Genomic DNA, 27,582 nt, shown 5'->3' with positions numbered 1-27,582 from the left:
TAATAAAAATGTATTATTAGAATAGAATGATTGGTGGGACGCGATGGCTCAGGCCTGTCATCCCAGCACTTTGGGAGGCCAAGGTGGGCAGATTACGAGGTCAAGAGATTGAGACCATCCTGGCCAACATGGTGAAACCCAGACTCTACTAAAAATACAAAAATTAGCTGGGCATGGTGGCACATGCCTGTAGTCCCAGCTACTTGGGAGGCTGAGGCAGGAGAATTGCTTGAACCCAGAAAGCGGAGGTTGCAGTGAGCCGAGATCATGCCTCTGCACTCTAGCCTGGGGGATGGAGAGACTCCTTGTCAAAAAAAAAAGAATAGGATGATTATCCTTCTTTATAGACGATGAAAGTGACATTCAGAAAAGTTAGCAAACTTGCCCTAGATGACCCAATGACTAAGCGTACTACTGGGGTTTAAAGTCAATACTGGGGCAGGCACAGTGACTCACGCCTACAATCACAGCACTTGGGGAGGCTGAGGCAGGTAGATTGCTTAAGCTCAGAGGTTCAAGACCAGCCTGAGCAACATAATGAAACCCCATCTCTCCCAAAAATACAAAAATTAGGCAGGCGCGATGGTACACGCCTGTGGTTCCAGCTACTCAGGAGGCTGAGGTGGGGGGATCGCTTGAACCCAGGCAGTTGAGGCTGCAGTAAGCTGTGATCACACCACTGCATCCAGCATGGGTGACAGAGCAAGACCTAGTCTCAAAAAAAAGAAAAAGGAAAAGTCAGTCCCATTGCTCTTTTCATTTCTGGTGTCAAGGAGGTGGAGCATATGGTAGATCCGTACCCCTTCTTTTAGGAGGCCTGAGGTGGGAATATAAATGGACATCAAAAGTCTGAGTTTCCCTAACTCCGGTCCTGTCTGGCTAAAATCCCTCCTGTGGCCTCGTATTGCTCTTAGTGTAGGAGGCGGTTTCTTCAGCCTGGCCTTCAGGACTCTGCCTTCCCTGGCTCCCACCTGCCCGGGCCGTCTCTGTTGCCGCCACACTCTCCCCCTTCCCTCTACTCCATCCACGCTGGCCTCACTCACCAATGTCATTCCCTCCTGGGATTTTTGCATTTATCTTCTACCTGGACTCTTCCCCCCAAGGTTCTTCTTGTGACTGGCTCCTTCTCATCATTCAAGTCACAGCCCAAATGTCACCTCCTTAGAAGTCTTCCTGGTGCCTCTCTAAAGTGGCTGCCCCCATCTCTCTCTAAGGGAGCATTCTCTTTCTTTCTTGAGACACTCTTTGCTTTTCATTTCTACCCAACAGAGTGTTAATTCACTCAAAAGGGGCCTATCTGCCTTGTTCCTGTCTGTTTCCCCAACACCTAGACCAATTCCTGGTTCCTAGTAGCTGTTGAGTAAAAATGTCGTTAAATGAATAAGCGATGGATGATTCTTGGAAGCTAGGTTAAATTCCAGTAAACTTCCGAGTCTTCGAAATTCTGCTAAGCAGCTTTGAGTGTCTTCAGCTGAATGGGAAAGGCAATGTACATAATGACAGCCCGAAGTTGTTTCTGATTTTCACATCATCAAAAGAAGATTAAATTATAGCTAGCAGTGAGCTGATGTTATTGATTTTGGTTCTTCATGGATGCACGGATACCATCAAAATGGTAGATTAATTGAGAAAGGCACATAATTCAGTGGAGCATGGCTCTGTGTTCCGTTACTGTGTTCAATGTTAGGGGCCGTCAGTGTAGAACGTGAATAACAGCAGCCACTGCTTTTTCAGTGTCATCCTCATCCCAGACACTGGATTTAGTGTGATATACATATACTGCCATGTACAATCCTTGCAGGAATTGTGAAGCAGATCCTAATTGCTTTTTCCAAGTGAGGAAATTGAGGCTGACATGTCAGGTGATGCAGTCAAGGTCACAGAGCCTGTAAGAAGCTAATCCAGTATCCAAACTGAGATGTGTCACCCACCTAATCTGGGCTTTTTCTACTACTGCAATCTAGGCTTCTGGGACACTGTGAGACTTTGGAAACACCCATTATGTGCATGAAGAATCCAAAGACCAGTAATGTATGGCCCTTGTCTTTTAGCACACAGACTTGCAGCCTGTTAGAAGTTTCTGGGTGGGCCAGGCCAGGACAGAGAAGAGACAACTGAAATTTGGGTGTTATAAATATCTGCTGATGTGAAGAATCCAGTTAATACTCATCAACTTTAAAGTGGTTTGGAAGCTTTTCCCTTTAACATAGTGAAATAGCTAAACAGCCATAAAGGTAAAGTAAGAACGGGGTTGGGGAGAATGGGTTGGCAGAGTCATTACTTTCTCTCATCTGTAGAAGAGATGTTCAGGATGACATCTGTCACACTCCCAAACCTGGGCTGTCATCAGAGGCAGTTGTCAAGCATCCAGAAAAAACATTATAAACTGTAAAGGACTGTATGGAAGTGACTCATTATTATTGAGAATAGAGCCAGAGTACACCTCTGCCGGCTTAATCTCAAGTGGTGCGTTCTTCATCTTGCCAAATGCCCTTGCAGGGCGCATTGAGTCAGAGGATGCTCTGGCGAGAGCCTTGCTCCTCTGTCACCTCTGGGGAGGGTTGGCTTTGCTGCCTGATGGTTGCTCTGAAGCATCTGTGGTAAAGTCCTGGATCCTGGTAGGGTGCAGTGGCTCACACCTGTAATCCTAGCACTTTGGGAGGCCAAGGCAGGTGGATCACCTGAAGTCAGGAGTTCAAGAACATCCTGGCCAACATGGTGAAACCCCGTCTCTTCTTAAAATACAAAAATGAGGCCAGGCGTGGTGGCTCACGCCTATGATCCCAGCACTTTGGGAGGCCGAGGCGGGTGGATCACAAGGTTAAGAGATAGAGACCATCCTGGTCAACATGGTGAAACCCCATCTCTACTAAAAATACAAAAATTAGCTGGGCATGGTGGCGCACGTCTGTAGTCCAGCTACTCGGGAGGCCGAGGCAGAAGAATTGCTTGAACCCAGGAGGCAGAGGTTGCGGTGAGCCGAGATCACGCCATTGCACTCCAGCCTAGGTAACAAGAGCGAAACTCTATCTCAAAAAAAAAAAAAAAAAAAAAAATACAAAAATTAGCCAGGCATGGTGGCGCATGCCTATAATCCCAGCTACCTGGAAGGCTGAGGCAGGGGAATTGCTTGAACCCAGGAGGCAGAGGTTACAGTGAGCCAAGATCATACCACTGCACTCCAACCTGGGTGACAGAGTGAGACTCCATCTCAAAAATAATAAATAAATAAATAAACAAAGTCCTGGGTCCTTAGCCCCTTTTAGGCCCTTTTCTGAGCCCCTGGGGAGGCATCAGACCTCATTCTACTGAGCTAAAAATCATGTTTCTAGAGAGAGCTAAAAATCATGTTTCTGAGGCTCCTTTATACTTTTTTTTTTTTTGAGACATAGTCTCATTCTGTCGCTCAGGCTGGAGTCCAGTGGTGCGATCTCGGCTCACTGCAGCCTCTGTCTCCTGGGTTCAAGCGATTCTCTTGCCTCAGCCTCCTGAGTAGCTGGGAGTACAGGTGCACGCCACCACGAGCCGCTAATTTTTTTTTTTGTATTTTTAGTAGATATGGGGTTTCACCATGTTGGCCAGCATGGTCTCAATCTCCTGATGTCATGATCCTCCCGCCTCGGCCTCCCAAAGTGCTGGGATTATAAGAGTGAGCCATCGCACCTGGCCTCCTTTACGCATCTCAAAAGGAAACATAAAATAGTCAAGGGATAGAAATAAAAAAAAATTTATTTGCACAAGGCAGTGCAGATGTTCACTTCTGTATCAGGACAGAGCTATGAGGTGATGCATGGAGTTGTTATTTAGCTTTCATCACCTGCCAGCTCGTGGCAGTGGTCCAAGGAGCTTGAGGGAAAACTGCTGATAAATGAGGCAGACTGATGCCTCTGTCTCCACTGATGGCCTGGTATTATCATAGCACATTTCTGAAAAATTGTTTGAAAAATTATGGGGTGGAGGGAATATCAAACAAATGTTGCTTTTTTCCACTTGCATAGAACTTGCAAATAGCCCTAATTGACATTTTTTCATAAACCAGATTTTTACAATGAATACCTAAACCTTAAAAGAATATCATTCTGGGCTGGCCGTGGTGGCTCACATTTGTAATCCCAGCACTTTGGGAGGCCAAGGCGGGTGGATCGCCTAAGGTCAGGAGTTCGAGACCAGCCTGGACAGCATGGTGAAACCCCCTCTCTACTAAAAAAAATACAAAAATTAGCCAGGTGTGGTGGCAGGTGCATATAATCCCAGCTACTCAGGAAGCTGAGGCAGGAGAATCACTTGAAACTGAGAGGCGGAAGTTGCAGTAAGCCGAGATAGTGCCATTGCACTCCAGCTTGGGCAACAAAAACTCCATCTAAAAATAAACCAAACAAAAAAAATATCATTCTGGACAATAATAGTAATAACAGTGAACTCTTACTGAGTGTTTACTGTGTACTAGGCATGTTCCTAAGTCAGGGATGTCCAATCTTTGATATCCCTGAGCCACACTGGAAGAATAAGAATTGTCTTGGGCCACACATAAAATACACTAACACTAATGATAACTGATGAGCTAAAAACAATGTTTTAAGAAACTTTATGAATTTGTGTTGGGCCACATTCAAAGCTGTCCTGGACTGTGGGTTGGACAAGCTTGTTCTAAGTGCTTTAGATTTATTAGGCTGGGCACAGTGGCTCATGCCTGTAATCTTAGCACTTTGGGAGGCCAAAGTGGGTGGATGGCTTGAGCCCAGGAGTTTGAGACCAGTCTGGGCAACATGGTGAAACACTGTTTTCTATAAAAAACACACAAAAAATAGCAGGGCATGGTGAAACGCACCTGCAGTTCCAGCTACTCAGGAGGCTGAGGTGGGAGGATTACTTGAGCTCGGGAGGTAGAGCTTATAGTGAGATCACACCACTGTCACACTCAGCCTAGGCAACAGAGCCAAACCCTGTCCCAGTGAATAAATAAATAAGCTCAATTAATTTCACAATAACCCTACAAGTTAGGTTGTGTTGTTATCCCCATTTTATAAAGGAGGAAATGCTAAGAAAGGCTAAGTGACTTGATTTACTGTAATTGTTTTTCTATTGCCCAAAGGAGCTACATAAGGGAGGATTGCTTGAACCCAGGAGGTAGAGGCTGCAGTGAGCCATGATTGCACCATTTCACCTCAGCCTAGGAGACAGCAAAACTCTGTCCCCCTACCCGAAAAAAAAGCAACATCAATTTTTCAGATAAGCAACACTACAAAGACGTTTGGTTTTTCTATCGCCCTTGAGAGGTAGGCTCATTTACATAACAGGTATCAGTCTATGCTTGGTGATCCCCTACCTCTCCTTTGGTGGAAAGGAATATGGATGTATATCCCAGGGCTACAAAGCAGAACTTTCTTTAGAATTCTCATTTGCTTCTTCAGTGAAGATGTGTGTTAAAAAAAAAAAAAAAAAAAAGGAGATGCCAAGGTTAAAAAAAAAAAAGAATTCTCATTTGCTATACTTAGTATTAAAAATATGCCAGGTTTGGTCAGGTGCAGTGGCTCACACCTGCAATAATCACAACACTTTGAGAGGCCGAGGCAGGCAGATTGCTTGAGGTCAGGAGTTTGAGACCAGCCTGGATGATGGTCTTTAGAGATGATGGTGAGACCCTCATCTCTACTAAAAATACATTTTAAAAAAATTAGCAGGCCGGGTGCAGTGGCTCACACCTGTAATCCCAGCACTTTGGGAGGCCGAGGCGGGTGGATCACGAGATCAAGAGATCAAGACCATCCTGGTCAACATGGTGAAACCCTGTCTCTACTAAAGATATAAAAAATTAGCTGGGCATGGTGGTGCGTGCCTGTAATCCCAGCTACTCAGAAGGCTGAGGCAGGAGAATTGCCTGAACCCAGGAGGCAGAGGTTGCGGTGAGCCGAGATCGTGCCATTGCACTCCAGCCTGGGTAACAAGAGCAAAACTCCGTCTCAAAAATCAGCCAGGCACAGTGGTGCATGCCTGTAGTCCCAGCTATTCAGGAAGCTGAGGCAGGAGAATCGCTTGAACCCGGGAGGTGGAGGTTACAGTGAGCAGAGATCAAGCCATTACACTCCAGCCTGGGCAACAGAGTGAGACTGTCTCAAAACAACAACAACAACCGCCACCACCAGGTTGTTGGCTGGGTCCAGAGACTTACTCCTGTAATTCCAGCACTTTGGGAGGCTGAGGCAGGTAGATCACTTGAGGTCAGGAGTTCAAGACCAGACTGGCCAACACAGTGAAACCCTGTCTGTACTAAAAATAGAAAAATTAGCCAGGCGTGGTGGTGGGCACCTACAGGCTACTTGAGAGGCTGAGGTGGGAGGATCACTTGGACCTGGGAGGCAGAGGTTGCAGTGGGAGCTGAGATTGTACCACTGCACTCCAGCCTAGGCGACAGAGTAAGACCTTGTCTCAAGAAAAATAAATAGGTAAACAAATAATGCCAGGTTTTCATTGTATTGTGAAATGTAATTCTTAATTGTTTTAATATAAAAATTGTGGAGTTTTTTTCTCCCTCCATTTTTCAAGTGAGATGGTTGTTCCTAGAAGACTTCCCATGTTTATCCCACGGTGTTGTTCATGCTTCTGGTACATGGCACAGTAGACCCTTAGGTCCTCGGAAAGGACCTACAAACATAGCCATTGGTTTAAGAGTTACACACAAACATGAGCTAGTGATTGTGAAACCTAAAACGCACAGCTGTGGGTGGCATTCCAGATGTGGAGGCAGGTGAGGGATGAGCTCCAGAGCCAGACAGACCTGAGTGTTCCCCGCCCACTTCTCATGAGTGGATTATGTAACTTCTCTGGCCCTCAGTGTCCTCATCTGTAAAATGGGAATACATCCTGTGCTCCAGTTTGGGAAACGAAGTCATGGCCACTGGCCCTTTGGCAATCTCTGGCTTTGTTTTGGACCTCCCTTGCTGGGTAGCCTCAGAAAACTTGTCAAGAAAAGTAACCAGCTTTAAAGACTGCTGCAAATGTAAACCACGGGCTCCACCTGTGGAAAGCATTGCTCTATTCCGTGGCCTTCTAACCTGCAAGCAGTGTCCCGTTGAAATGGCTAAAGTGGAGTCTGGCTCCTGGCCCCTCAGGAGCCATTCCAGCACCCATTGCTTCCCTTGCAGGCGTCTGCAACGTGGACCATCAGAACAAAGCTGGCTACACTGCCGTAATGATCACTCCCTTGGCTTCTGCGGAGACCAGTGAAGACATGGCTGTGGTCTGGAAGCTCTTAAGAGAAGGAAATGTGAACATTCAAGCTACTCAGGTGGGTGGAGTGAACATGATCTCCTCTTCAGTAAATGCGGGGGCACCTCCCAGCTTTATTCTGCCAGTGGGTGAGAAGTTTCATGCAAATCCATGTAGTTTTTAACCCAAGGAGGCTGGGACCTCCAAATGGCATCCATGCAAAGCCTGGTTCAGTTTTCCTTAGAGGCTCCTGAGACCCAGCCAGCCTTGGACAGAGGTCGGTGAGCTTCTAATATAGGTCCCAGTCTAAAACTGAGCAAATTCCATCCGGATGCAACCTCTAGAACCAGCATTCCCAGTTACCATCTTGAGAAGGCATTTGCTAGTTGGCTGCTCTAAGAGATCCCTCATAGGTGAGCCACCTTGATCATGACCCACAGACAACTAACTAGGCTCTTTGGAGGTCCAGTCCTTTAAAGAAGTTCTCACCTCTATCACCCCAAAGCCTTTCAACAAGGTCATAAGTCCTCAAACTGAGAGAAAGTATGGATAGCCAGGGCAGACAGAAACATTCCTAGGGGTATGAGGATTCCCACTTTCCAGGCCTCAGCTTAGCTCAGAGGGTTATGATAGAGTTCTGCAGGTCATTATCAATCAACCTGACATGCTGCCTCAGCCCTTGAAATAACCAGATCTCGAAACACTCCTATCTTCCTTACCTCTGCGCCAACAATTGTGAGTAATACTGTTCCAGACACACAAATGATGCCCCAGGCCCCAGGAGCAGTGCCATGGGCCAGGCTGGGAAAAAAAGTTGCTGCGAAGAGCCGGTGAGGCACTACACAAAGGTAGTATCCAGGGATTCAGGACATGTGGGCTCCACTAATTCACTGGGTCACCTGTGCCTGAGGTCAGAAGAGCTCTTAAAGGTCACCTAGGTCTACCCCTTATGATTTTACAAAATCCTACCAGAAGGTTTGCAACCCCAGGACCTCCAGTGTCAGGAAACTCATGCTCTACCAAGTAGCTCATTTTGTTTGTTACTCTAGATAGCTCTGGTAACTTTCTAAACTGAGCCAAGACTGAGTACTCTGAATCTTTCTTTTGTGTGTGTGTGTGTGTGGTTTTTTTTTGAGACGGAGTCTCACTCTGTCGCCCAGGCTGGAGTGCAATGGTGCAATCTTGGCTCACTGCAACCTCCGCCTCCCAGGTTCAAGCAATTCTTCCACCTCAGCGTCCCAAGTAGCTGGGATTACAGGCACCCACCATCATGCTCAGCTAATTATTGTACTTTTTTTTTTTTCGACACGGAGACTTGCTCTGTCACTCAGGCTGGAGTGCAATAGCGCGAACTCGGCTCACTGCAACCTCCACCTCCCGGGTTCAAGCAATTTTCTGTCTCAGCCTCCCTAGTAGCTGGGATTACAGGCGCCCACCACCACGCCTGGCTAATTTTTGTATTTTTAGGGAGACAGGGTTTCACCATCTTGACCAGGCTGGTCTTGAACTTCTGACCTCATGATCCACCCACCTCGGCCTCACAAAGTGCTGAAATTGTAGGTGTGAGCCACCGTGCCCAGCCATTTTTGTACTTCTGTAGAGACAGGATTTCACCATGTTGGCCAGACTGGTCTTGAACTCCTGACCTCAGGTGATCCACCTGCCTCGGCCTTCCAAAGTGCTGAGATTACAGGCATGAGCCACCACGCCCAGCCTCTGAATCTTTCATGGAGTGAATAAGTAGAAGTTGATTGGGGTTCACTCCAAAAAGGATCTTAAGACAGCAAAGGTATACAAGGCAGTGCAGAGGGTTAGAATGTCTCTGTTCATTTTCTGGGACCCTCTGCTTGAGAACACAGGGTGGGGGTGTGGTCCTTACCCAGAAAGTCTTTTAGTTAGACGAGGCTCCATATGGAACAACGGGGACTCCTTGAAAGGTCATTTGCCCATTTTTGACCATACAGGAATGAATGGAGTGTGTTTAACTCTCCTTTCCCCTGGAGTTATGATTAGGTAACTGTTGAGAACTGTGAAGAGTCTGGGCTTTTACCCCATGTTAAACCTAACGAGGTAGTCTGCTACAGTTTTGTGGATGCTGGCAGAAGCATGAGACTTCTGTGCCTGAGACAAAGGATCATGTACTACCCTCAGCTAAAGCAGTAGCCACAGTACCAGCATTGCCCAAATCCCAGTACCCACAGGACAGTGTGAGGAGGGCCAGGAAGCTGAGCACGCAGTGGGCTGTGTTACAGGAGAGGACCCCTGGGCATAGGGAACCTGAAGCCTTGATAATGAACAGTAAGCCTGCCTGCCCTTTTCTCCCAAGAAGACACTCTCTCTAGCTTCCAAGACCGTTCACTATATAAACATCCTTAAAAAGATAATCTAAAACAAAAGGACAGATTGTGGTGTGCTTTACTCACAAGGTATGTGGAAAAGCAAGAGACTTAGGGAAAATGGACTCCTAGCAATACATTAAGCTCCACTGTCCCACGCTCCCCCAGAGTAATTGCAGATAGTAGCCTAACCTGATGGCAAAGTCACGTTATGTACTTCATCCAATAGCCACCCTAGTGACAGCCGGAAACCAAATATTTGTAGATTACTTTCTGGTTTTCAAGGTATTCTACTCACCTGCAACTCCTGTTCCATAAGACTCAATACAGCTATTGTTTCATTTAACTCATGTTTCCCATAAATATGTTAATTATTTTCTAAATTGGCACTTTTGTAAGAGGGGATGCTTGCAAGAGGATCAAAATCACCCTCTTCTTCGTACAGAGAAGAAACACGCTGTAGGAGGGCAAGGGACTCATCCCGGGTCACCAAAGGAGCATAGCTGCAGCCATTCCCTTTAGCTCCCCCTGTGCCTTAACTGTGAAGAGAGGTGGAGGTACCAGGTTAAATGGGAATACATTGAGAGTCTCCTAGGAACAAGCTCCTTCTCTCTGGACCCCAGGGTCAGTGCGGTGGCGTATAGTAGCACTCTATAAATGCTCATTGAATTAAATTATATTGAATGGGACTGGGAGGATGATGAGGATGTGTCAGGCAGAGGGGCAGATATGAGGACCATCAGCATATGTCATCTGGCTTTAAGGACAGTTGGAAAGAGGGTTCTGGAAACCTTGTGGTCTGGATAGTCCAGTAAACAACCATCACCTCAGGGCTGAGTAAATGCAAACCAAAAAAGCAAATAGGCTTCTCTGGAAAGATCTGTCTGTGTTCCAGAATAATGGGGAAACAGGACATCTAATAACACATTCCCACGTGCTAAGCACCTAGTATGTGCTGAGCATTTGCCAGACACTCTCTAAGCCTCTTAACGATAATCATAACTAACCCTTGGCTAGCACATGCTAAGCACGTGATCTCACCACAACCCCACCAGACAGGTAATACCACTAATCGTTCCCACTTTACCAAATCAGGAAAAGTCACAGAGAGCTTAACTTGCCTGCAGTCACACAGGTAATAAGTGGCAGGGCCAAGATTTTTCTGATTTCAAACCCACTTCTTGTTCTCTAAGCTCCAGCATCTGAGCAGGGAAGCATAATCCACCAGGGACTGAAGATTGGAGTTCTAATCAGTCAACACATCAGCAGACATGTCCTCAGCACTTTTTACATGTAAGGTAGTGCTTTCGGGGCCTCAGGGGCTCCAAAAGGAGAGAAAACATAGTTCTTGCTTTATTCTTCAGTCTTACGAAGAGGTTCCTGGGTTCCATCAGAGACCAGCCTGCAACCCATGAAAACCAACAGGGCAAAATATAATACAGCTGGATGAGAGGACTATAGAAATATACATAGGGCCAGGAGCAGTGGCTCATGCCTGTAATCTCAGCACTTCGGGAGGCCGAGGTGGGCAGATCACTTGAGGTCAGGGGTTCAAGACCAGCCTAGCCAAAATGGTGAAACCCTGTCTCTACTAAAAAATACAAAAATTAGCTAGGCAGAGTGGTGGGTACCTATATTCCCAGCTACCCAGGAGGCTGAGGTAGGAGGATTGCTTGAGTCCAGGAGGTGGAGGTTGCAGTGAGCCGAGATGGCGCCACTGTATTCCAGCCTGGACAACAGAGTAAGACCCTGTCTCAAAAAAAAAAAAAAGAAGAAGAAGAAAGAAAGAAATATACATAGGGGTTGGGTGAAGTGGCTCATGCCTGTAATTTGGGAGGCCAAGGCAGGTATATCACTTGAGCTCAGGAGTTCAAGACCAGCCTGGGCAACATGGGAAAACCCCATCTCTACTAAAACTACAACAAATAGCCGGGTGTGGTGGTGCACGCCTGTATTCCCAGCTACTCAGGAGGCTGAGGGGCAGGAGAATCGCTTGAACCCAGGAGGTGGAGGTTGCAGTGAGCTGAAATCACACCACTGCACTCCAGCCTGGGTGACAGCGTGAAACTCGATCTCAAAAAAAAAGGAAAGAAAGAAATATACACAGGGTCAATCATGGTAACTCATGCCTGCAATCTCAGCACTTTGGGAGGCCAAGGTGAGTGGAGTACTTGAGCCCAGGAGTTCAGGATCAGCCTGGGCAACATGGCAAAACCCTGTCTCTATAAAAAATACAAAAATTGGCCAGATGTAGTGGCACACACCTATGGTCACAGCTACTCAGGAGGCTGAAGTAAGAGGATCACTTGAGCATGGGAGGCAGAGGTTGCAGTGAGTCACAATCATGCCACTCCACTCCAGCCTGGGTGATAGAGCGAGATTCTGTCTCAAAAAAAAAATTATACACACACACACACACACACACACACACACACACACACAGTATATATAAGAAAATCTATGGAAAATGGGAAATGATGGTCAATTTGTAATCAGAAAAATTACTACTGTACATTATTATATTTAAATCCTTTATCTCATTTGATTCCTACAAAAGCCCTGTGAAGTACACAGGAAAATCATTGTTATATTATTAAAAAAAAAAAATTTTTGCTGGGTGCAGTGGCTCACACCTATAATCCCACCACTTTGGGAGGCAGAGGTGGGCAGATCACCTGAAGTCAAGAGTTTGAGACCCGCCTTGCCAACATAGAGAAACCCCATTTCTATTAAAAAAAAAAAAAATTTTTTTTTGAGACAGATCTTGCTCTGTTACCCAGGCTGGAGTGCAGTGGCACAATCTCAGCTCACTGCAACCTCTGCCTCCCAGGTTCAAGCAATTATGCTGACTCAGCCTCTCGAGTAGCAGGTGCCCACCACCATGCCCAGCTAATTTTTATATTTTTTTCTTTAGTAGAGATGGGGTTTAGTAGAGATGGGGTTTCACCATGTTGGCCAGGTTGGTCTCAAACTCCTGACCTCAAGTGATTCGCCTGCCTTGACCTCCCAAAGTGCAGGGATTACAAGCGCGAGCCACTGCACCTGGCCTCAATTGTTATAATAATTTTTATGAGAAGAAAAACCAGCTGGCACAATGGCTCATGCCTGTAATATCAGCACTTTGGGAGACCAAAGCAGGAGGATTACTGGAGCTCAGGAGTTCAAGACCAGCCTGGGCAACATAGTGAGACCCCATTTCTACAAAAAGTAAAAAACTAGCCAGGTGTAGTGAGTGGCACATGCCTGTGAGCTCAGCTACTTGGGAGGCTAAGGTGGAAGAATCACTTGATCCTGGAAGATTGATACTGCAGTGAGCTGTGATTGTGCCACTGTACTCCAGCCTGGGTAACACAGCAAGACCCCATCTTTAAAAGAGAAAGAGAAGAAAAACCAAGAATCGAGGAAGGCAGTGAGATGGCCCAAATCATGCATTAGGAAACGGCACAACTAGAGTTTGGACTTGCTTTCTGATTCCAGCTCATTGCTGTGTCCATCAGTGATTACAAAAATGCCCTAGATTACTGTCAGTGTCTATAGATTAGAAATGACCACAGGACCTGCAACCAGAGACCATGTTGAGGGAAGAAGGTTCTGGGTATCCTTAAACTGAAAATTTCAGAGGCATTGAGCAGACGAAGGCTTCCTGGAGACAGTCAGGCTGGGGCAGGCAGTAAGAAGCCATGATGCTTGCGTTCAACCTTCATCTGTTCCATCATTCAACATTTATCAGCACATTCTTGGTGCTAGGCACTGGGGAGACAGGGACAAAAACATTTAGTCGCTGCCATCAACAATGTCACAATCCATGAGAAAGAGAAGTTGACAAGTTGCGATGCTAAGTGATGAGTACTGTGTTATGAATCCTGTGCCTGGGGAGTTAGAGAAGGTTTTAGAGAGGATATGGGATCTGACTAGTCATGAAAGAGTAGAATTTTGCCAAGCAGAGAAGGTTATGTCCCATACCAAGGGCAGGAGATTCAGATCAGTGGCTGTTCTTGAGAAGTCTCTGACGAGCACACCCAGGCTGGAGAGGGGGTCCTTCCCTGTTGGCAGCACCTCACAACATTCCTGTGGCTCTGCATGCAGGGAGGCCAGACTGCGCTGATGCTGGGAGTCAGCCACGACAGGGAGGACATGGTTCAAGCACTGCTTAGCTGCCAGGCAGATGTCAACCTGCAGGACCACGATGGATCCTCGGCTCTCATGCTGGCCTGTCACCATGGCAACGTGGACCTGGTGCGGCTGCTCCTGGCACACCCAGCCTGCGACAGCAGCCTGACTGACAAGGTGAGACTTACATGCAATTAACAAGTAGCTGTTGTTGGACAGGGTGGCTCATGCCTGTAATCCCAGCACTTTGGGAGGCTGAGGTGGGAGGATCACTTTGAGCCCAGGAGTTCAAGACCAGCCTGGACAACACACGGAGACCCCATCTCTTTAAAAATAAATAAATAAAAAGTAGCTGTTAAATTTACCCTCCTGAAGAGTGTCTTGCAAGCCAGCAGAATTCAAGGAACCCTATGGCAGTGCAACAAAATCAGCCTCCTAAGGCTGCTGTGGAATTTAAATAAGAAGCCCAGCACAGTGGCTCACATCTATAATCCCAGCACTTTTTCAGAGGCTGAGGCAGGAGGATTGCTTGAGCCCAGAAGGTGGAGGCTGCAGTAAGCCATGATCAGGCCACTACACTCCAGCCTGGGTGACAGAGTGAGACCCTGTCTCTAAAAAATTTAAAAATCAATAAATGAGATGATTCATGGTGAATATTTGGAGTCCTAGAGCCGCGAAACCCACAACCCTAGCCTTTCATAACACCATTCTCAGCTAATGTGCCCTGGCTTGGCTTGGCCCTGATCCTCATCTGGTCATGGCAATAACAGCATGTGGGTTTTTTTGAAGCAGTAGCTTAGATGGGGAAGCTCTGCTGTCCAGTAGGGACTCAAAAGCCTTCAGAAGGAATCAACCTTACAGAGTCATCTCTAGTCATTTAACTGAAAGTGCCTCTTTGGACGTTGGCCCACTTTATGAAGCAGCCCATTCCATCAAGTCAGCCTACTTGAAGTTACACTGTCAGTCACAGGCTTCTTAAATAAACTTCCTCGAAAGATGATGGCTATGATGCTGATGACAGTAGTAACTAATCAATAACAATAGTAACTGTCCAGGCGTGGTGGCTCATGCCTGTAATCCCAGCACTTTGGGAGGCCGAGGCGAGTGGATCACCTGAGGTCAGGAGTTTGAGATCAGCCTGACCAACATGGAGAAACCCCATCTCTACTAAAAATACAAAATTAGCTGGGCATGGTGGCGCATACTTGTAATCCCAGCTACTTGAGAGACTGAGGCAGGAGAATCACTTGAACCTAGGAGGCGGAGGTTGCAGTGAGCCGAGATCATGCCATTGCACTCACGCCTGGGCAACAAGAGCGAAACTCCGTCTCAAAAAACAAAACAATAGTAACTAACTAACACGTATGGAGGGCTTACTCTATGTCAGGTACTCTACTAAGCATTTGCCAGGGACTATCTCATTTAAACCCACAACAACCTTGTAAGGTTGACTGTCTTCCTGCTGCCCTACTTTGCTCAAGGAGACAGAGGCATCAGATGGTTAGGTTACCTATGCAAAAGACTACTCAGCGAGTGGAACCCGGCTCCATTAAACGCCTGGGCCCATACCCTTGACTGTTCCATCATCATGACTGTTGTCACATTGAAGCATCCATGTCTCTGGCTCCCTGCTGAATCCCCCACACCTGGTAGAGTGCCTGCCACATATCATTGAATCAATCAACAAATGCATGAGTGAAACCCCTGAACTTTGGAAGTAAGCAACAGTAAGTGATCTTGTTTCTGATAATTACAGTCGATATAATAATATTTCTAGAGTGCTCCTGGGAACTAACCCTTTCCCATGCATTACCTCTAATCCTCTCAGTAATCCAGTGAGATAGTGATCCCCACTTTTTACTAATGAGAAAACAGGCCTGAAGATGTTATGTAACTGTCCTAAGATTTACAAGCTACTGATTCTTAGAGCAGAGATTCAAGCCCAGGTCTGACTCTAGTATCCTTAATGTTGGTACTGTAATTTAATGATTTAAGCAGATGTCTTTATGCTTTCTTAACAGCCATAATTCAAAGAGAACAAAAGCCTGGAGAGGGGAAGACAGTCCTCTCCCTGCCCAGGGACAGTACCTCTTACCCAGCCACATTTTAACTCTCCAGAGATTGACTCATCAGCAATTCAAGCTGCTGAGTCCTTCAGTCACACCCAAACAGCAGGCACCCATCCAGTGGCTCTAGGTCCTGTGAACCCCAGCTTCACTCCAAAGCCATTTCCAAGATCATTAGAGAGCACAGACCTTGGCCTTCATATGGGAACAGGTATGGGCTACTGGAAACCAGAGCCTCCTTTTCCAAATGTGTTGTGTCCGGACAAAAGATTTGTGTTAATGAGCTCTCTGCTGGGTTATCATGGGAGAGAATGAGGCAGCCCTTAATCCGGAACAGGCCTATACATCAAAGGCCCCTGGCCCTCTAAGGAGTGACCACTGCTGATGCCTGAAGAGGCCTGAGAGGGGAGGCCTATGGGTCAGGCAGGCAGGCGTGAGCTTTGGAAGTCCCTGGCTAGCTGGAATTATCAGGCAGTGGATCTGAAAGCTCTCCTGGGTATCTCTGGAAATCTGTCACGTATAAGAGCACTAAGTGGCAGCTTTCTGGTGGTGGAAGAGTTGTGGGATCTGTTGCATTTCAGAAAACTCAAGCATGATTGTTGGAAGCATGGACTTTAAATGCTCATGAGGCCAGGTGTAGTGGCTCATGCCTGTAATCTCGACACTTTGGGAGGCCAAGTCAGGAGGGTTGTTTGAGCCCAGGAGTTTGAGACCAGTCTCAGCAACAAAGTGAGACCCCCTGTATTAGTCCATTACATTCCTGAGACTGAGCAATTTACAAAAGAAAGAGGTTTAATTGGATTTCCACATGGCTGGGGAAGCCTCACAATCATGGTGGAAGGCAAGGAGGAGCAAGTCATGAGTTCGAATCTAGGTTCAGTGACTTTGGGTAGGTGCCTTTGGGTAGGTGACCTAACTGTTCTGGGCCTCTAGATGCTCATCTGTAAAATGGGAACAGCAGTAGACTCTACCTAAATGCTATAATGTTTATAAAGGCTGTCTCTGACATCTAGGAGTGCACAGTGGATGGTAACTGTTTTAATTATGAATAGATGAACAGTGATAGCTAAAACAAAAAAACACCACATCGCCCAGCAGGGACCTTGGCATTTACAGACAGTGTCTGGAGAGAGTAGGGAGAACAAAGGTCTGGAGTTAGGGGAGCCAATCAGACAGGGAGACCAGCCCCCGAAGGGAGAAGCTACTGACAGGCTTGGTTCAGTCCAGTGCTTCTCAGCCAGGGGTGATTTTGCCCTCCAGGGAGATTTGGCAATGTCTGGGGACATTTTTAGTCACAAGTGGGGGAGAGAATGCTCCTGACATCTAGTGGGTAGAGTCCAGGGATGCGGCTAAACACCCTGCAATGCACAGGAACAGCAAAGAATTAACAATTATCCAGCTGGATGCAGTGGCTCATGCCTGTAATCCCAGCACTTTTGGAGACCAAGGAGGACAGATCACTTAAGGTCAGGAGTTCAAGACCAGCCTGGCCAACATTTTGAAACCCTATCTCTACTAAAAACACAAAAATGAGCCAGCATGGTGGCGCACACCTGTAATCCCAGCTACTTGGGAGGCTGAGACAGGAGAATCGCTTGAACCTGGGAGGTGGATGTTGCAGTGAGTCGAGATCGCGCCACTGCACGCCAGCCTGGGTGAAAGAGCGAGACTCCATCTCAAAAACAAACAAACAATTTTTTGGTCCAAAATATCAATTGTCCTGCAATTGAGAATGCCTGGTTTAGGCAAGCACTGAAATCCAGGTGGGTTTAGGTAACCAGTCCCGGTGAAGTGCTGGATCAGGGAGAGCCAGGCCAGACTAAGGACTGGGCCGGTTGGAGTTCGGGGCAGGCTGTAAGCCTGGAAGGGAGGGCCTGGAGTGCTAATCAGGAGATGGAGGAGGAAATCTATCACGGCAGAAGCTGGAGCGAGTTAGGGAAGGCCCAGCCAGCACAGTGGTGCCCAGGTAATGCAGGTAATGGGCCCACAGGTAAGGCGGGTTCCAGACCCCACCCATGATTGGGTCACATGCTGCCCACCTGGGTCAGGGTTGATTCACATGCAGATTCCCGAGGGTGACTTTGGTGAGCACAGTGTCTACATCCCCAGGATGAGACATTTCAGTGGAAAAGGGAGCTTCTGACAAGGCTGTGCCAAGTACCAAGGCTTGTACCTGGTGCTTCACATTTAGGGGGAAAGTCTGGCCCTTATCTTACCCGTCATATCATTTCTATATTCATCTTTCCCATGGAAGCTTAGCTGTTAACAGCAGGGCTTATTTGGGAATGCCCTTGGAAAACTGGGAGAGAATTCATGTCCTGAAACTGGTTTATTTCATCAGCATTTAAAGTTTGATATAAATGCAGAACTCCCAGAACAGTTGGCCAGGCCCTTAACTAGGTTTACAGGCAATTTGAGGAAATCCGTCACCCAGCCTCTTCTGGGTCTTGCCCTGTCACCCGGACTGTAATGCAGTGGCATAATCATGGCTCATTGCAGCCTTGACTTCCTGGGCTCAAGTGATCTTCCCGCCTCAGCCTCCCAAAGTGCTGGGATTACAGGCATGAGCCACTGCACCTGGCCAAGTGCAGATTTTGAATCCCTGAAGTTACACATAAATTTTACACCATACCCGGCTAGTCCCCCATTTCTTTAGTTGGGGTCTCCTAGACCAGCTCTGGAGTGTCGTTATACCTGGCTCCCACAGGAGCTACATGGCACGAGCTTATTCCCAGAGTTCTGGCGGAGGCGTCAGAGGAACACTCCCCCTCGCGAAGTGGTCTCTCTGGCCACACCTCCTAAACTGTTCCTCCTCTGTTCTCCGTGTCTGCAGTTGAGGAGCCCACAGCTGCAGACTATCCTCCAGATGGACCCTGGACTGGCCCTGAGGCTCTTCCCCCTAAACACTGTCAGCACGTACTCTGTGTTTACATAGAGCCTCAGGATTGACAAGGCACAGCAGATGGAGTTCAGGAGCAGGAACTCAGGCCTAAGCAAACCCAGGCCTTTAGGAGGCTTTTACAGGACTCCCTGCTTAAAATCTTTGCTTTGTTCCAGTACTTTCCAATGTAAGAACACGTTCACGAGGATTTAGATTCCTTCAACTTGAAATGAATACTGTTAGGTTCTTGTGCAAGATTCTGTCTTTCAGCAGTGCTTGCTGAGGGCCAGCCAAACGCCAGGCCCTGGGCCAGTGCCGGCATGCAGCAGTGGACAGGCCAGATCCGCTTCCTGACCTCATGGGGACCGAAATTTATCAAATAACCCTACAAATACCAGCATGTAACAAGTGGTAAAAGAAAAGTCCAGGGAGTCATGAGGGCTTTTTGGGGAAAGAACTTTGTATGTTTTGAGAAGCCCATGTGCCATCCTTGGGGTCCCACTGAAATGCCACTCCCTTCCTCTGCCTCCCCCTGAGCCATCTTCTACCTGCCCTGGCACACAGTGGCTGTCCTCTCCCTTGAGCTCACGCTGTTCCTGTCTTCTGACTCACTTAGTGCTTTGCCATATGCTTTATAGTTATTTGCACATGTGGGCAGCCCTGATGGTCCCTGGATTCCATCCCCATGCATGGGAAAAAGCCTGAAGAGTGTTAAGCTGGGTGTTAACACTTCCTACCTGCTTCTGTGAAAGAACTGTTCACATTTTAGGAAGTAAATCTGTGCATAGGCAGTAGAGAACAATCTAGTAGGGCCTTGGGTGTCCCCTACCCATCAAACCCTTTACAGCAGCAAAATGTCAAAATATTCACAGTAGGCCAACAGCCTCAGGTCAGGTCTCAGCTCCCAATAAGTTACCTAAAGAGTGTGGTTTTTGGAGCTGTTTAGAGTTCAGAATTCTAGATGCAGGAGTGAGCTCATTCATGAGAGACTGTGGCTGCTCAGTTAGGCTGGTGGTGCCTGATGAGAGCCCCCTTGGTGCAGCTTCTTTAGACAGTGGAACCGCCAGCTTCCTGCATTGCCGTGGCAGTGTAAGAGTGCTGTGGCATCACAGAGCAGGAAGTAAAAATGTGCATGCCCTTCAATGCTCTGAGCCCACTTCTAAGAGTCAGAAAATAATTACAAATGGGAAAATGCAGAGGCAGGGAGTGGTGGCTCACACCTATAATCCTAGCACTTTGGCAGGCTGAGGTGGGCGGATCACCTGAGGTCAGGAGTTCAAGACCAGCCTGACCAACATGGAGAAACCTTGTCTCTACTAAAAATACAAAAAATTAGCTGGGCATGGTGACGCATGCTTGTAATCCTAGCTACTCGGGAGGCTGAAGCAAGAGAATTGCTTGAACCCGGCCTGGGCAACAAGAGCGAAAGTCTGTCTCAAAAAAAAAAAAAGGGAAAATGCTTTTTGCACTAAGATTATTATGGCAGAGACTTAGAATCAACAAAAATTTCCATTGAAAGGAAATATTTCCATAATTAGTTTAAAAAGTAGTAAATTATGGAATATTATACAGCCAAAAAGAAATATCATGCATTATAATGGTCATGTAAGAATAGAGAAAAATCTTATAGCATACTGTGATAAATTAAGAATAAAAGCAAATTCAAAGTTGATAAACAACATCACTCCTTTATTTAGAAACCAACAACAGGACAAGTGCGGGACAGGACAGGATTACAAATTCATGCCTGTATCCCAAAACTTTCCAAGGCCAATGTGGAAGGGTCATTTGAGCCCAGGAGTTCAAGACCAGCCTAAGCAACATAGTGAGACCCTGTCTCTACAAAAAATTTAAAAACAAACAAACAAAAATAAACCAACAAGTTTGCACAGGAGAAAAGATTGGAGGAAAACACCCCAAAATGCTAACTTTCACTTAGATGCATGTAATGGAATAGCAAGAGTTATTTTATTTCCTGTTTGCCAATTTGAACCGGAAAAAAGTGGGGCTGGGCTCAGTGGCTCACACCTGTAATCCCAGCACTTTGGGAGGCCGAGGTGGATGGATCAGTTGAGCCCAGGAATTTGAGATCAGCCTGGGCAACGTGGTGACACCCCATCTCTACAAAAAATGCAAAAATCAGCCGGGCGTTGTGATGTGCGCCTGTAATCCCAGCTACTTGGGAGGCTGAAGGTGGAGGGAATCTGAGCCCAGGAGGCCGAGGTTGCAGTAAGCTGTGATTGCACAATTGCTCTCCATCCTGGGCAATAGAATAAGACTCCGTCTCAAAAAAAAAAGAGCATTAAAAACCAGATTACTCTTTTTTATTTCCACTGTCACAGATTTCCCAGGAGTCACTATTGTTTCTGCGGAATGGGCCACATTGCTGGTGATCCTCATGTCATTTGAATCTTCTCCTCTACCGGGGTCTCTGGATGCCTGGAATAGACACCTATATCCCAGGCATACCCCCTACTCCCAACTTGCCCTTCCTCCCTGGGTAGGAGGCAGATCGGATGATATTTATTGCTCCTTTCCTTTTTCTCCTGTAGGCTGGCCGCACAGCTTTGTCCATTGCTCTGAAGTCACCCACCCATATGGAAATTGCTGGGCTTCTGAGAGCCCACGCGGAGCAGGGCAGGTCCCTGGGGCTGTAGGGGCTGCAGAAGAACTGGCAGCCGGGAACAAAAGCCTTCTTCTCTGGACTCCTCCCTCGCCCTTGGAGAAGGCAGAGGTCACAGGCCAGAGAGCCACCCCTCAAGAGAAGAAACTATGTGAAATATGCACATACATTCCTGTTGGATAATTCTGCTCATTAAGATGCTTTGTAGTTTTTGCCTTAGGCCAAGCCCCAAAACTACACGGGCTTCAGAGTAGGGTTCAAAGTGCAAGGCTGAGGGGTACCTCGGTGTCATCCAAACATCCAAAACATCTTCAGCCTTGAATTCCTCCTGACTCTACCCTCTGTAGCATTGTGTAGCAAGCAGGCGGGCAGGAGCACAGTAGCACATTAGAAAAGCAATACTTTTTACATGGAATTTTAAAGTGCACTATCTTTTTGTTTTTTAAGCAAGTGTATACAAATATGTCCCATTGACATGCATGTCTAGAGATGGGAGGGGATTTAAGCCAACCCCTTGGCAAGCATTCTGGAGAGGACCCCAGGAGAATCACCATGCAGACTGGTGAAACTGAACAAGCCCCATTTGGGAGCTTTGTTTTGATGGGGTTGACAGAGAAATCTTAAATTCAGACAAGGTAGGAAGAAGCACATTGGCAACCATGCCAAATGTACAGTCTTAACTATTTCTGAGTCATCTAGTGGCTCCAATTTGCTCTATGGAAATTGGAATTAACTAAGAAATTTATTATCTAGTAGGTTGCTATGTAATAAAATAAAAAAAGGAAATTCAATCCAGTGACACGCACCACATGTATTTGGGCAGAGTCGGATTCCATCAGCTATTCTGAGTCTGTGAAAGAAACAAAAGAAAGCTTCCTCCTGAGGATGGGTTATGGTCATCGAGAAGCCACCACATTTCCTGCATAGCCGTACCCATTCCCTTATGGTACTTCCGGGTACTTTCCCCTCATATCCCCTAGAAGCACATATCTGTTCTGAGGTTTTCTGGGACTTCTGACTGCAGAGCCTTCCAGCCTGGGATGCCGCAGGAGCAAGGGAGCCAGGCAGGGAAGGGCAATTCTTTCCGAAGCTTTCATATTCCCTGGGGCCAGCACATGCAAGGTTCATATGGTCAGTAGCTCACATCAGGTCATCTGAATGTGCTCTTTCTTAAAATCTCTTATGAAAAAAAGAAATCTCCCTTATATAAAAAGAAGTAATGTCAGACTGGGCACAGTGGCTCACACCTGTATTCCCAGCACTTTGGGAGGTGAGGTGGGTGGATCACCTGAGGTCAGGAGTTTGAGACCAGCCTGGCCAACATGGTGAAACCCCATCTCTACTAAAAATATAAAAATTAGCCAGACGTAGTGGTGCTCACATGTAATCCCAGCTACTCTGGAGGCTGAGGCAGGAAAATCGCTTGAACCCAGGAGGTGGAGGTTGTGGTGAGCCAAGATTGTGTTATTGCACTCCAGCCTGGGCAACGAGAGCAAAACTCCATTTCAAAAAAAAGAAGTGATGTCAAAGTTTGATGAGCTTTGCATTGGAAACTCAAAAGCTTACGCTCTCATTTTGGCTGGGTTGCCGATTTGCTGAATGCCCCTGTGGTGACTCATGAAACCTCCTTGGGCCCCAGTTTCATCATCTCTAAAAACAGAAATTATCATGCAACCTACCTCCTTGGGGGAGCAGTGCTACACAAGAAGCAGCTGATGGAAGTTTTGAAATCCAATTTGTAACCCATTAAGGCCATCTACAGAAATGGTACAGCAAACTTCCTTATGCCATTGTGATTCATAAGAGAGGCTCAAAGCCCCAGAACAACACGACATGTGTTGATGCAACTCAGAGGTGGAGGGAATGGAGCAAATAAGGAGCAAAAAATGCTTTAAATGGATTTATTTTGACCTCAAAATACATTGTAAGAGCAGCATCCTACATTAATAAATGTTCTAGCCCAGTGCTTCCTGAACATTTATTTGCATACAAATCACTTGGGATCTTGTTAGAAGGCAGTAGGTTGGGGGTGGGGCCTGGGATTCTGCATTTCTAACCAGTTCCAGGGAGATGCTGATGCTATCAAGCCACAATCACACTTTGAGTAGCAAGTCTCTGGCCTATCCTTATTATTTGTTATATTAAAATGCTGCCTCTCAATCTTCTGTCTCAAAATTTCTTTGCATTTCTCTGCTCTTGGTTCTTGGGAATTTGCAGGGTGGGTCTTATTTGCTATTGTCTCTGCAAACAGCTTTAGGGGCCTGTGTCCTGTGTTGCCAGTTTAGAATTTATTTCTGCATCTCATATTAGGTGGCAACTTCAACTGGGTCACTTTAAAAAAATTGAATCAAATTAAAAACAACTTATTTACCAGGGAAAGCAAACTGGGTTTCCTAGAGCTTGAAGATTCATCATTATCAAATGACTTTGTCCATCCTTTCTGAGACTTTTAAAAATTTTATTTTAATCTTGAGTTTTGGATGTGAGCATATGATCTCATCCGTTATAACCATTCTTTTCCTTTGGAATGCCTGAGCTCAGAATGTGGTGAAATGAACAAGCACAGCCTGCCTTCCTGTCACTGTCTCACAGCTCTAAAAGTCATTCACAAATTATTGATTCGGAGACTGAGGCCAGCAGATCACTTGAGGTCAGGAGTTTGAAACTGGCCTGGACAACATGGCGAAATCCCCTACCAAAAATGTTTTTAAAATTAGCCAGGGGTGGTGTAATCCCAGCTACTACTAAGCTAACTGCTATAATCCCAGCTACTCAGGAGGCTGAGGCAGGAGAATCTCTTGAACCCAGGAGGCAGAGGTTTCAGTGAGCCAAGATTGCGCCACTGCACAATCCAGCCTAAAAGAGCAAGACTCTCTCTCTCTCTCTCTCTCTCTCTCTCTCTCTCTATATATATATATATATATATATATATATGGTGCTGTATATATATACAGTGCTGACCATCTGGCTGGTTATACATGGAAACCAGCCAGGTGGTCAGCACTGTTCCCAGCACTAGAGACATCACGGTGAGTACAGTTCAGTCTCTTGTCTCACCATCCTCTAGGGAAAACATATAGAAGGTCAGAAGGAAGCCCAGAGGGCACCACTAAAGGGCACCAGAGCTGGCCTTAAGAAGTCAAGGCAGGCGTCCTGGAGGAAGCGCCACTGAACTTACAGATTACTGGATGTTAGGCAGAAAAGCGGAGTGAGAGGTGAGTGTGTCGGGCAGGAGAGTACTGCTACAACTGCCAGATGAGTTCACTTTGCCTGTTGCCTAGACAGAGTCGATTTATTAAGACTGGGGAATTGCAATAGAGAAATTCACGCAGAGCTGGCTGTGCAGAAGAACAGAGGTTTGTTATTACTCAAGTAAGTCTCCCCAGGCATTTCGGGGAGCAGAGTTTTAAGGACAACTTGGTAGATGGGGGGAAGCCGGTGAGCCAGAAGGGCTGATTGGTCAGGTCAGAGGTGAAATCATAAGGAGTCGAAGCTGTCTTCTCGGGCTGAGTCAGTTCCTAGGTGGGGGCCACAAGATCAGATGAGCCAGTTTATCCACCTGGGTGGTGCTAGCTGATTCATCAAGTGCAGGGTCTGCAAAATGTCTCAAGTACTAATCTTAAAAGCAGTTTAGACCTGTAATCCCAGCACTTTGGGAGGCCGAGGTGGGTGGATCACGAGGTCAAGAGATCGAGACCATCCTGGTCAACATGGTGAAACCCCGTCTCTACTAAAAATACAAAAAGTTAGCTGGGCATGGTGGCGGGTGCCTGTAATCCCAGCTACTCAGGAGGCTGAGGCAGGAGAATTGCCTGAACCCAGGAGGCGGAGGTTGCGGTGAGCCGAGATCGCGCCATTGCACTCCAGCCTGGGTAACAAGAGTGAAACTCCGTCTCAAAAAAAAAAAAAAAAAAGCAGTTTAGGGAGGGTCAGAACCTGGTAGCCTCCAGCTGCATGACTCCATAATTTCTAATCTCGTGGCTAATTTCTTGTCCTACAGAGGCAGTCCAGTCCCCAGGCAAGGAGGAGGTTTGTTTTGGGAAAGGACTGTTACCGTCTTTGTTTTAAACTATAAATTTTCTCCCAAAGTTAGTTAGCCTGTGCCCAGGAATGAACAAGGACAGCTTAGGTTAGAAGCAAGAGGGAGTTGGTTAGGTCAGATCTCTTTCACTGTCTGTTATTAAGTTTGCAATGCTGGTTTCACTGCCAAGTCTGAAAGAAGGGAAAGCAGGCATTTAGGGGCCTTCATTCAGTTCAATGTGGCTGTCATGTTTGAGTGGGAAATCAAAGGGTATGTTTTTTGTGTGTGAGCCAAAGATTGATTTCTTCATTTCTTGCATTTGAAGGATTCTTCAATGACGTCCTTGGCCTGAGACGCCTTGCCACAGTCCTTAACTACTACACAACCACAACCAACAACTTTACCGGGCTTCCCCTCTCTGTCACTTTTACAGAGACCTACCCATTCCCTTAATGCCTTGTTGTCATCAACCTTAATTAGGTTGATTTGGTGCTCAGCACAAAGGGCCTCCACCAACTTGACACACGTAGGCTCATCACAGTTGGATGCAGGTGCACAAAGATGGGCTTGGCACCTGTCTAAGGCTTTGGCAGCTTCGCGAATTCCACGTGCTAGGCCATCATGGATGAGGGCGGTCTTCAGCACCTCTCGTAAAGCAGTATTAACGTCCATTACACCTCCAGCAGCAATGCCTTTCTCGGCCATGGCAGGTGGGTTACAGGTGAAGCCGAATCTTGAACGCACCCAAGGTTCCGCCCCCGCATGACTATGCGGCGGCAGTGAAAGAGCCAAAGTGTGTATTTTTAAGAGAAGAGACTGCAAATACATGAAGACCACAACAGAAAGTGCTGTAAAAACTGTGGTAAGGCTTTATTCCAAAGGCAACGGAAAGCTATTGAAATCCAGATTTTAAATGGAGAAACCCATTCCTCTAACCCACATTTAACACATATTTATCAGATACCTCTTCCCTTCCAAGTACTGTGCTTGAGGCTGGGGCTATGCCAGCGGGCGAGATAGGCACAGAGTACACTGCACTTTAGCAGGGAAGGAAGACAAACCAGCCATCACCTTGCAGTGACAGCCATGTTGCAACTGGGTGAGCACAGGGTGCTGGGGGGTGCATAGATGGGGTCCTCAGCCTAGTCCACCCTTCACCTAGAAGTGGGGAGAGGGTCTAGGAAGGCTTCCCGAGGGATATTTTAGCTATCTGAAGGATGCCTAGGAGCTAGCCCTGCAAAGAGGAGCAGGAGAACATTCAGGCAGAGGAAGAAGCATGAATAAAGCCCTCAAACAAGAGAGAACATTGATTTGGGCTATTCAAATAATGTTAGTGTGCCTTGTCTGGGCACAGTGGCTCATGCCTGTAATTCCAGCACTTTGGGAGGCCGAGGCGGGCAGATCACCTGAGGTCAGGAGTTCGAGATCAGCCTGACCAACATGGTGAAATCCCATCTCTACTAAATATACAAAAATTAGCCTGGCGTGGTGGCGTGTGCCTGTAATCCCAGCTGCTTGGGAGGCTGAGGCAGGAGAATTGCTTGAACCAGGGAGGCGGAGGCTACAGTGAGCCGATACCTCACCACTGCTCTCCAGCCTGGGTGACAGAGCCAGACACCATCCCCACTCCCCCAAAAAAGGAAGCAATGCTCAGACTCACATTTTAGAAAGAGCACTCTAGTTTTCTGAACATGAGTGACATTTATTCAACAAATATCTGTGGCCTGTCCATTCAGGGTCCTGGGGGTTAGAGGGGACAGATGTAAGCTAACAACAACTATGGAATGTGACAAGTGTCAGAGGCCTGAGCAGTGCTGCAGAGACTGACTTGGACCAAGGGAGTCAAGGAAGCCTTCCAGAGGAGGTGGCTTTTCAGCTAAGCCATAAGGATGCATAGGAGTTTGCCAGGGCATTCCAGATAGAACAGCAGGTGGATGGAGGATGTGGCATGTGAAAAAGTGTGACCTGGGTCAGGCACGCTGGCTCACGCCTACAATCCCAGCTACTCAGGTGGCTGAAGCACGAGAATCACTTGAATGCGGGAGGTGGAGGTTGCAGTGAGCTGAGATCGTGCCACTGCACTCCAGCCTGGGTGACAGAGGGAGTCTCCATCTTAAAAAAAGAAAGAAAGAAAGAAAGAAATTAGAAAGAAGGGAAGGAAGAAAGAAAGAAGAAAGAAAAGAAAGAAAGAAAGAAGAAAGAGAAAGAAAAAGAAAGAAAGAAAGAAAAATGCTGGGCGCAGTGGCTCACGCCTGTAATCCCAGCACTTTGGGTGGCTGAGGTGGATGGATGATGAGATCAGGAGATCGAGACCATCCTGGCCATGGTGAAACCCCATC

At 46.9% G+C, this 27,582-nt stretch overlaps 2 protein-coding genes across 2 annotated transcripts in view; one reads left to right on the top strand and one right to left on the bottom strand.

Annotated features, from left to right (window-relative positions):
- The window catches only part of KANK4 (KN motif and ankyrin repeat domains 4), a 46,010-nt gene extending 22,628 nt beyond the window's left edge, over positions 1-23,382 (top strand). The window contains exons 7-9 of the mRNA XM_021667741.2: positions 7,143-7,285; positions 13,629-13,829; positions 21,152-23,382. Coding sequence (XP_021523416.2) covers positions 7,143-7,285; positions 13,629-13,829; positions 21,152-21,256 — 449 coding nt within the window. The 3' untranslated portion in view covers positions 21,257-23,382. The remainder of the gene's footprint in view (positions 1-7,142; positions 7,286-13,628; positions 13,830-21,151) is intronic.
- Positions 23,383-25,549: 2,167 nt separating this feature from the next.
- Positions 25,550-25,948, bottom strand: LOC135272720 (small ribosomal subunit protein eS12-like). Its single transcript, XM_064371308.1, has one exon. The coding sequence runs from the start codon at positions 25,946-25,948 to the stop codon at positions 25,550-25,552; it is 399 nt and encodes a 132-aa protein (XP_064227378.1).
- Positions 25,949-27,582: the final 1,634 nt, after the last annotated feature.

This window comes from Aotus nancymaae, unplaced genomic scaffold, assembly GCF_030222135.1.
Source record: "Aotus nancymaae isolate 86718 unplaced genomic scaffold, 86718_ANA_hifiasm-v0.15.2.pri h1tg000007l, whole genome shotgun sequence".
In the NCBI taxonomy this organism is placed as follows: Eukaryota; Metazoa; Chordata; class Mammalia; order Primates; family Aotidae; genus Aotus; species Aotus nancymaae.
This window is presented reverse-complemented; position numbering and strand designations above follow the sequence as displayed.